General features: G+C 38.2%; 1 protein-coding gene across 2 annotated transcripts; it reads right to left on the reverse strand.

Moving 5' to 3' along the window:
• Positions 1 to 779: 779 nt before the first annotated feature.
• Positions 780 to 10,949, reverse strand: LOC6739626 (cold shock domain-containing protein E1). 2 transcript variants are annotated; one of them, XM_016174309.3, is made up of 10 exons: positions 10,853 to 10,949; positions 6,719 to 10,239; positions 6,009 to 6,571; positions 5,540 to 5,934; positions 4,754 to 5,480; positions 4,534 to 4,687; positions 4,303 to 4,472; positions 3,296 to 4,243; positions 3,053 to 3,230; positions 780 to 2,988 (listed from the first exon to the last, which is right to left on the reverse strand). In XM_016174309.3, the coding sequence occupies exons 2-10, from the start codon at positions 6,753 to 6,755 to the stop codon at positions 2,972 to 2,974; spliced, it is 3,189 nt and encodes a 1,062-aa protein (XP_016031001.1). In that variant the 5' UTR covers positions 6,756 to 10,239; positions 10,853 to 10,949; the 3' UTR covers positions 780 to 2,971. The 2 variants fall into 2 exon arrangements, with proteins under 2 accessions (XP_016031001.1, XP_039149423.1); XM_039293489.2 differs by having other exon boundaries at positions 10,840 to 10,886.
• Between the last annotated feature and the right edge of the window lie 26 nt (positions 10,950 to 10,975).

Here is a 10,975-nt window from a genome sequence, read left to right on the forward strand (position 1 = left end):
CACGTTGAGGACACAACACCCCAAACAGATCCGATGCACTATCAAGTTTACCTCGATTTTTTATACAAAGCTTGAACGTTTTTGTAATAGTACTTTGTAAGTTCGAAACGAATCAATTAATCTCCCAAAAAAGTTGAACGAGAAAATATGCATAATTCAATTTGTATTACGAATCCCTTTTTACTGGCTTTATACATAACATATACGATAATCGAGATCGATCGGTTTTTAAATTCGTCAGCAAAATGTTCTAGTCCCTCACACACGAAAAACACAATTTTTGCCATACTCGTATATCTACTACACCTAAGGCGATATATATATATATATATTTATAAATAGGCGATATATTTAATGTGCGACAACCGAAACGAAAAAAAACGAATCTAAATCAATGCAATATATTCACCAAAACGAGAAATCAATGCAAGCGCGTTAAATCGCAAGATTATTCGACATAACCTAAAAAGGCATACAAAGTTTACAAGTATTTAAGCGCAAGGATCGTGAGTTTTAAGCTCAAAACCGAAATTCCCAGCATATAGAGAGCCCAACAACCGAAAAGCAAGTCAATGAATGGAACCGAGAAGTTTGTCCAAATGGGGCAGCAGTTGAGTAACGATGATACCATACCATAGTCACGTCATGTAACCGAACAAATCTAAGCAGATATAAATTATTCTTATAAATAAAAGCGAAAAATAAAACCAAAACCGAATGTTTCATTGGGAATATATATCCCCTGCATAAGGATGCTTTGAAACTCCAACTCAAAAGCATAGTTTTCAAATAGTATATATTATTATTACGTTTCACTCTCAGACTCCAGCAGTAGTTGATAACATAAATACGCAGAGGGGGGCTTTTAGTTTATTGAAATATGTATTTATTATTTATTATGTTGTTGTTCTTGTTGTTGTATTATTTGACTTATATAGTTTGCGATTTTTTTTTCGTATTCAAGCACATATGTATGTATGTATTTTTCTTGTATATTTTTTGTATCATTTTTTTTTTGATGTTTTTGTTACATTTTTGCAGTTTTTACGATTTTTTTGTTGTGTGTTTTTACTTGAAATGTCTTCATGTTGGTTTTGTCGCTTTTCACGCAATAAGGATCCTTGTTACTGTGCTGTTCATTTCTTGCGTTGCATGAATGACTCTAAACGCTCAGCTGCCGGCCACTCGGAAAATCTTTTCGGGGCTTCGATGGCGAAGGCGATGGCGTTTGGCATGTCTGTCGATTATCCCATTATCATCCCATCAACCTCGATTTGCCCACCCGCCCTGCAGGATATTTGTGTCCCGCATATATCGTTATATGTACGACGATGTATAATCCTTATACAATATTAAAGTTACTATGTTTTCATGCTCTTTGTTCTGGTTTTTCTGGTTGTTTGTTTGTCTGTGAGTGTCAGTGTTGCTGCTTAGTGTAAGTTCTGTTTTTTTTTGTGTTTGCTCTGTTGTAGTTGTATATAACATGGCTATAATAGGACGTACTGATCCCAAATTTGTTGTTAGCTTGTTAAGTGTTTTTTTTTTCATCTTTTTGTTACATTTAGTTTTTGTTTCTTTAGTAATTGAAATTCATAATTTTCACAATATTTGCTCTTTGTTACCGACACACGACACGCTCATAAAGTTTGTTTGCTTGTTTTTTTGTTTTGTTTTATTTTTTTGTAGCTTTTTTTTTCTTCGTATATGTAGATTTTTTAAAAATTATTTTTATAATCTTCATTAAATGGTTTCAACAGATTTGGCGCAGCAAATTAAATTTGCTCTTCATCGTTACACAAAACTTTTCGTAATTTCCATCTCTCCTGGATTATTTTTTGTGAGTTTTCGTAATGCGATTTGTTGTTGCTTTAAATAAATATTTGCGATGTAGCATGCTATGTTTTTTTTGTATAATATGTTTGCTATGTAATAAGTTAATGCAACTGTCTGAATGCAACTAAAGAATTGGCAAAACCACTTGACGTGTTTATACAAGCGAAGATCAAATCATGGGAAATAATAACATTAATATTAGGTATGTTTACGTTAATGAATATGTAAAATATATATGTACTTGTAGATATAAATACTTTCTCCATGCTTCACTCCATTGATTGATTTCTTTGTTTGCCGTCGCTGCTGCGACCGTTGTCCTACATAACTTGCAGTCGTAGTACAACAATTGTTCAATAAATATAAATCGTTAACAGTAAGATTGAAAGCGGTGAAAGAACATTTTTCGAGAAGTACCAAAGAATACGAGTAGATCAAGATACAGTAGAAGCAGGAACTATGCCAGCCATAGATAAATGTTAATAGAGTGTTGCATTTATACGATTTCTAACGCAATTATGCAAGGAGTTCGTTGCCAGAAGAATTCTAGAATAAATACTTCATAGATTATAATGTTCCTTGTTTTCTCTCTCTCTCTCGCTCATCACTTATCCCATTGGTTTTTTAATTAGTTTAAATTGAAGCAAACTAGTAGAAAATAGTATACGTATACACACGTTTTGGTTTCATCTCTCAGACACTTGGATTTCAATTTCGTTTTGCTTCAACCTGGCCACAACTCGGATCACCGTTGCGCCGAGTTGAAAACAAAGCGTTACAATGGTGGAGGGGTTAGTTGGTAATATTACAAATAAGTTTCGATTTCAGACACGAAGAGCTCTCTTGTTTGAGTTGCCGTTAAGTATTGTAGTTTCGTAAATATTAAATGTATGCCATTGCTATCCATTATTATGAATTACAATCGTTTCCAATAGTGTTTGCTTGGTTCTAGGGATTATATTCGTTATAAATGTTGCTGTATGTATGGTAGGGGCGACCAGTTCACGTTGCTGTTAGTTTGTTGATTGGTGGTAGCCTGCTCGGTTATGGCTTGCGTACAAGAATATATGTAGCTGTAGGTAGTTGTCTTTGATGTGCATCTAATATCCTGGCTTGCTTATACAACTTCTTCAGCAATCTACTCCACCAAGTTGCCTGCAACGTTCAATTTCGTTTCGTTAAAATAATCTATTATACAATGTACTATGCGCCGTCTTACCTGGAATGCGTGGATGACGCGCTAGAACGGAAAAGCCCTTGCCCTGCGGTCCCTTGGGTGCGCGAATGAGGATCAGGCGCGGCACAGTGTCATCGCCGTTGAGCTTAAGGCGCGAGATCAGACGATCCGGACGATCGTTTATTTTCAGAACATTGCATGCCGACGACTTTCCATTGCGCTGATGAATTTAATAAATAACACTGATCAATATGTATTCAATGCAAGTAGTAGCAGTCAACTCACCTGATTGGTGACCACGGAGAACTCCACAGTATCGCCTGGATGTAAAGCGACAGTATTGCCCTGCACCTCAGACATGTGGAAGAACAGTTTTTTGCCGTCCTCCACCTCAAAGTTGAGAAAACCAAACTGACCCTTGATGGAGTCCACAGTGGCACGCTTCTTCTGCCTTACGGCATTCACGCATGCTGCTCGACCACTCTCATCGATGCGGAAGCTAACGAGATCGCCCTTTTGGAGCAGATCCCTCTTGTTCACCAGACTAGTGATCCCGAATTCGTGTTGCGAAATGACAGTGGTACGTAGCTCATCGAGGATTTCAATGAGACCGGCATATTCCTGCTGGTCGGGATTGATGCAACGCAGTGGACGTGCTACCACGCCATTGTGTGTGGTTTCCAGCACAGCCGGCTGGGGAATAGAGTTCTTTGGCAGCATGCGGACATTTTCCGCCGGCAGGCAGTTTCCAGAAACGGATGTATTCCCATTTCGAGCGAGAGTGTACTCCACCTCCTGACCCAGCTCCAACCAATTGGGATTGCCCATATAGTTGCTAAAGTGAAAGAAGACCTCCTCGTCGTGGGACAAAGTCTCAATGAATCCAAAGTTCTCCTTCATAACGGCTATGAAGCCACGGTACACCTGACCGGCATCGGATCCGGCATGGTTGTTGTTCTCCATCTTGAACTCATCCAGATGACCCGGATTGTTGCTGCCCACGCTGCTGGTGCTGCCGCCAGGGCTGCCGTGCATGACATAGCCATTCTGTAGCGAAGCATTCGAGCTGCTGCTACTGATTCCATTCGACAATCCTCCCAGCTGGTCATTTTGGTTGATATTTGCCCCAGCACTCGACTGATTAAGATGCAACTGCTGTTGCTGCTGTTGTTGCTGCTGATGCAGCGATACTTGCTGTACGTTGACGGCTATACACTCCTTGTTACGTTTGACCTGTTGGTTTAAACCACATTAGACTATGATTCTCGAATATGTTTTATTTATAAACTTACCATGTAAATATCGAAGCGCACGCGCTCCCCAATCCTTGGTGGTTTTTCGCAGTCTTTAAGAAAATACATTATAGTCTTTTTAACATCGGCATGTTCATAGGTAATCACACCGCCCTCGACGCGATCTTGAGATTTAATTGGGCTCTTGGGCGCCTCGCGAGTTACACATCCTGTTCAAACATTTCACGAATTAGTAGGGCTACAATTTGGAATAGTACTAGAGAAACCTACCTTCTATGTTGCTGGCCACTAGAGTTTCAAATTGCACTGAGTTGGGCGGCAAGTGTTTAATGCGTATGGCCTGCAAACGCGAGTTATTATAGGCCAATCCAGGCTCCTGAATGACAGTGAATTCTACCTCATCGTTGATATCGATTTCGCGGCTCTATATAAAAAAAAATTAATTGATAAATGATACTGGCTCCCATGAAACCATAAATAATTATCTTACCGTATCTAAAACTTCAGTAAAGTGGAAAAATAAACGAGCCTGACGCTCTACGCAGCGCAGGAATCCGAAGCCCTCCTTGAGAGAGGCGATGGTGCCCTGCTCCCGCTTCTCGCCGGAAACCTTGAATGTCTCGTCCAACAGGGCAATCGATGTGGCCCGCTGCAATTGATCACGCCGATCCGTGGCAAGGAGGAACTGCACCCAATCGCCGTGGCGCAGGGTGAAGTCACCCTTTTGATCCTTGTCCCCGAATGGAACCTCCACCTCGGAGTAATCCAAGGCCCTATAACGAATACGGCCCGGCAAGGGATCATTGTTCTGGCGCACCGGGTTGTTGCGATCAAGCGACTTAAGCACCTGGCCCTTATACACCGTGCTGTCCACGTCTTCAAAGATCACTGATCCCGGAGCTAGGCGCGTGATGTTGCACGCAAATTCACGGCCCTGCGGAGGCACAGATGCAGACTGCATTTTTGATTGAAGCATATTGGGATTGGTCGGATCGCCACTGCCACTTACGCTCCGCGTCTGAATGGTGAACTCAACATCGTCACCGGGACGCAGCTCAACATTGCCCTCAGCCTCTGAGAAGTGGAAGAAAATCTCCTTGACCACATCGGCACGTTCGATAAAGCCAAACGATTCCTTCATCGAGCAGACAACCCCACGATACTTAACCGGCTGAGCCGGATTTTCCAGGCGAATATGGCAGGCGCCTAGATTACCTCTGCAATGGAAAAGGTTCGTTAGTTAACCAGTTTAAAATGGTTCAAAATCAATGCTTACCTTTGGTTCGTTGCGATTTGAAAGCTGACCTTGTCGCCAGCGCGCAAGTTGACATTACCTTCCACATCGTCTTTGGTATAGGGTAAAAAGAAGCATTCGCCTCGGTTCTCATAGCTTATGCGACCTGTGGTCTCGCTGGAGTTGAGCACATTGTTGGCGCTATCTGTGCGCAGCTCGGTGGTCACCGTGCCGGTGACCCGCTCCTCGGAGAGAACAACCTCTGGGGCTATTTTTGATACTTGACTAGCTATCGGCTTGCCGGTGCGGCGATCATAGGTCATCTCAAACTCCACGGGATCTCCGATTTTCAAATGATCAATATTACCGCTGAATTGCGAGAAGTGAAAGAAAAGACGCGCCTGCCGCTCACAGCACTGAATGAATCCATACGAATGCTATAATTAAGATGAAAACAAATAAAGTAAAATTAGATATTGTGGTCACGCGAAAGTTTCACTTTTCTACTCACCAACAACTTTTCAATGATGCCAGTTTCCCGGGTGGTCTGGCTGGGATCTGCAGCTGCCGCCGATGAATTGCTCGACTGGGAGCCAAAGATCGAGGAGCCACTGCCGGCTCCGTTGGTCAGAACGCTGTTAGACTGGAATACTCCGATTTGAGGAGGATTCTGGATGACATCGTTAACCTCGTTGGCATCGAACATTCCAATGGTTGGATGCTGTTGTTGTTGCTGCTGCTGTTGGTGTTGCTGCTGCTGATGTTGTTGTTGTTGCTGCTGCTGCTGCTGATGTTGTTGTTGTTGCTGCTGCTGCTGCATGTGTTGCTGCTGATGTTGATGGTGATGCATATTCTGCTGATGTTGTTGCTGCTGCTGCTGCTGCTGCTGCTGTTGTTGTTGATGCTGCTGCTGCTGCTGCTGCTGGGGCGACGGGCCCTGACCCTGCGGCTGCAGTCCCAACGTAATAGAGTCAAGTGTAAATGTTCCAATGGTCGGAAACGTTGTTGGGATTCCCAGGTTGCGAACGGCATTCATGTTGAAATAACTATCGCATGGCAAGTTGTCATAGATTTCTGCAGCATTGCAGGGGAAATAAAATCAAACATTATAAGGACTGAAATAACAACGTGCCAAATAGTTTAACCCCTTTAAATGTTTTAAGCAAGGCAAGGACTTATATATATAAACTAGATTAATAAGAGACCCAATTTCGGACTTACCTTCGCCGATACGGTACACCTTCGATTGGGTATTCATGTTTGATTGATTGGATATTAACAAACAAAGAAAATGCTGATAAGGACTAGCAAATTGGAGACTGGTTCTTGGCGATGGTGATTGCGATGTAAGAGGTGTTATCGGATGGTCAGTGGTTTAATCCGATTTACCAATAATGGATGCGAATGACGAGAATTATTGGAACGAGAGTTAAAGTTGAAGAAAGCGCGAAAAATGACCGAAAACAGATTTCGTGATATCACTTCTGTTAAATTTTGTTTTTATGTTTTTTGTTCTTTTTTTTATATTTTTCGTGTAGTTTTATATCAAAGAGAAAAAACTAAGCAATAAATACGTATTTGTTTTTTATTTGTTGTTTGTTTTGTTTTTTGTGTATATATATTTTGGCTAAACACTGGCACAAGAGGCACTGAAATTCCTTGTCTTCGAAGTTAATAAAAATTTTTGTCTTTTCTTGAGGGCATGCCCCGCAAAAAATGTGGTTGTTTTACTTAGCTTTCCTTTGCTGTTGTTGGTTTGTTTGTTTGTTGGTTTTTTGTGTTCCTTGTTGTTTTGTGTTTTTATATTTCTTGTAAAAAATGCCGACAAATATTGTAACGTTGTTGGTTTGTTTTGGTAGTTTGAAGTTCCTTCCTGGGTCTGTTGTAGGTTGTTTTTCTTTCTAAAGTTGTTGTTCTTGAAATATTTGTTTTGCTTGTTTTGTGTATTCAAAATATTGTGGTTTTACGATGAAAATGCACACCAGCTGCTGCCGTTGGTGTTTTTTGTTTTTGTTCGAGTTTTGAATTATTATTGAATTATTGCATTTTGTTTGAAATGAATTTGGTTGATTTTTTTTTATATTTTTACTTTAGTTTTACTAGAAAAATACACTGGGAATACTTTTTACTTTTGGGTTAGATTAGCTTTGTTTGATATTTGAATATTTTGTGTGTTTTGCTTGATTATATTGTTTTCTATTTAGTATACATATATATAATATATATTTTGTAGGCAATCGTTGTGGTTTATAGGAAGTAGTAGTGATTTTTTATTTACTTTCGAATACCTTTAGTACAACGATGATTTTTTGGGAACGAGGTTTAAATCTCCTTCTTCCTCTTCTCGGGACTTCCGTTTCCGGTTCCTCGCTCTCTCTCTCTCTCTCTCTTTCTTTCTGTGTCGATTTCCTATTTTGTTTCGCTGTACGTTGCTATTACTTTTCGGTTGCACAATTTGTATAATTTGTTTTTCTTTTTTTGTTGTTTTTGTTGCTGTTTTATTGCTGTTTCATTTACTATTCACTAAGCAAAAATTATGAGTTTTAATGTTTTTTTGTTTTTATATATGTATATAATAGATATAGGACACCCGTTATGTAAAGTTATCCTCGCTCATTTACTATGTTGAACTTTAAGTCTACGATTTATTTTGTTTTGTTTAAATATATATATTTTTTGAATGCGTTTTGAAGTCTTTTCATAACCTAGGGTTTTTATTTTTTGCTTTGTGTTGGTTGGTTTTGTTGTTTATTCACTTATTCCATTGTTTTGTTTTTGCTTTCTCGGTTGACGCTCACTAGATTTAAGCTTAGTTTAATAGTTTATATAATATAATATATAATATACTATAGTATATATGTATCGAAGTCCTTTAAGATATCACGAATTTGTTTCAATGTTTTTTATCTTTTCATTTGCATTTGCTCTTAAGTGTAAAGTTGTTGTTGGTTTAAGATGTTTTTCTGCATTCTGCTTCCTCTTTCGCTCCTTCTTCTTCTTCGCCTACTGTTAAAAATTACGGGGTTTTCCTTTCATTTAATTAGAGATTTTTTTGTGGTTTTTCTTTGCGTTTTTTCCGTTTTTGTTTTTTTAAATTTATAAATTTACAGTAATTATCACAGAGTTGTTAAATCTTTCTTTGAATTTGTTTTGTTTTTCTTTTCTCCGTTTTACTTCCGTTTGTTGCAGTTGCTTTTGCTGTTTTAGACTTTTAACATTTCTCACTAGGTACACTTATAAAAAAATCTGAATTGAAAACTAGTAAAAAACAATGCTTTATTGGAAAAAATAAAAACTGTTTTTTTGGCACAAGGCCGCAGTTTTGAATTTGTTATGAGTTCGCTATATATATTTGCTTAATCCGTTTATTTTTATTTTCACTAATTTATTGTTTTAATTAAATTTATTGGCTAAGTTCAATTGCTGGTGTTGTTGTTGTAGGTCTGTGTAAAACGTGACTTAAAATTTATAGAATTCTTGTAGATTTTTGGTTTTAAATGTTTTCTTTATTGTTACCGTTATTTTTTTTAGTATATATTTTTTATTCACACTTTTTTTTGCGGCACAATTGTTGCTTGATCGGTTTTATTCAGCTCTCCTTGCTTCTTCCTACGTTTATCGCTCTGTCTCTCACTTCCCTTTCGCCCTTGTGGGCGTTTATCAGTTGCCTTTGGACTTAAATTCTAGCAGTGTTTGTTTTTATGTTTAGTTAAATAATTTAGATTGATGTTGCGTTTTAAATTAAATCGTTTTTAATATGTTTAAATTATTTGTTGTTGATTTACTCCCGGTTATTTTGTACTTTAAAACATTAATTCAGTTGTTTGTTGGTTGTTGTTTGTTGTTGTTTGTTGTTGTTGCTGCTTTTGTAGCTCGGTTGTTGATGTCTTAATTTAAATTAATTAGCAAATTGAATTCACTCTGACTTAACAACAAAAAATTCGTAATTAAATTAAAGCTTTTCAGGAAAAATAATGAGGAATTTGGGATTTATTTAGCGTTTTTCCAAGTGTGGTTTTTGCAGTTTAGCTTGAATTGTTTTTGTTTTATTCGAGAGTCCGAACGCCGCAGCGCCGTTTCTTTGACTTCACGTTAGTTTCGTTTCCCGTTGCTTTTTTGTTTTCAGTGCTTTTGCCGTTTTCTTGTTAAACTCCGCTTTACTTGCTCCTTAGTGGTTTGCCTTTTATTTTGTTTTAGCTTTTCTTTTTGTTTATTTATTTGTTGGTGCTTTTGAGTATTGACGAGTTAATTTCACAGCGTTTCAATTTGTTTGGTTTGTTGTTGGTTTTGTTGTTGTTTTATTTGAAAGTCTTCGTTTCAAGCTTGGCTTGTTTTTTTTATGTTGTTTGTTGTTTTGTTTTCTTTTTTATTTGCGCAGTCGCTTTATCTCCCTCTCTCTCTGTCTGTCTCGCTCACACCGACGGGCGGCGTAAAAATTCTCGTTTTTTCTGTTTTGTGTGGTTTTCTTTGCAAAGCAAACGAAACAAAAACAAAGAGTCCAAAAAACGTAAAAAGTTTTTGCTTTGACTTTTTCCTTTTGAGCTATGTTGTTGTTTTTTATTTCTGCTGTAACTTTCAATTATTTGCGTTTTATATTTGTATGTATTATTTTTTGATTCGTTTTCGATGGTGATTTTTTTTTATATTTTTTTCATATTTGTTGTTGTTTTTTTTATATATTATTATTATTTTTTTCAGATTATGATGAAAGTGATGTCAAAACGGAGTTTTAGTTACAAAAGCTGTTGGATGAGAAAAAGAGAAAGGTGGAAACGATTAAGAAACATTTTTACTTGTTTTATTATTTTTTTTATTTTTGGCTAGTGAAATCTACACCGAAAAAGTCTTGCTGCAGTTTTATCGATTTTTCAGTGTTGCAAATGGAGAGATTTTTGCCTGCCGGAAAAAATTGCACACACACTGGCACAACCTACTACGCACACACACATGCACGCCCATACACACGCAATTGCAATCGTAAACTATTTTTACACATTATTGTTGTGGTTTTTTGCGTAAATTTAGCAACCCCGCAGACACAGACACACACACGCACAGTCACCAAAGTGCCAAGTTGGTAGAAAAAAACCAATTTTCTTCCTCAACTTTTTTTTTCGGGCTGCAAATTTGGTACCCTCAAACGCACACACACACACACAGAAGCGTAGAAAATCTGGCTGGGCACCGAGAAAAACGTAAATTCGCCATTAAAAAACTAATTTCCCTAGCACTTTTCATATTTTTCCATCACAGCATTGTTCGCGGCACACTTTCTGCATATTTTCGTTCCGAATTTGAGTTAAATAATAGTCCTATTCAAAGCGAAAGAGAATTTTCTGGACCAGCCACACGTACCACACGACAGCACAACAACTGCTAGCGGGCGCCATATTTGCCGACAGTACAATAGCAGTGCTGGAAGGTGCGCGAAGTGAGGAGCAATTATGACGTCAGTGGTCATGGAAGTAGGAGCAGGGA

The sequence above is a fragment of the Drosophila simulans genome, chromosome 3L (assembly GCF_016746395.2).
Source record: "Drosophila simulans strain w501 chromosome 3L, Prin_Dsim_3.1, whole genome shotgun sequence".
Classification (NCBI taxonomy): Eukaryota; Metazoa; Arthropoda; class Insecta; order Diptera; family Drosophilidae; genus Drosophila; species Drosophila simulans.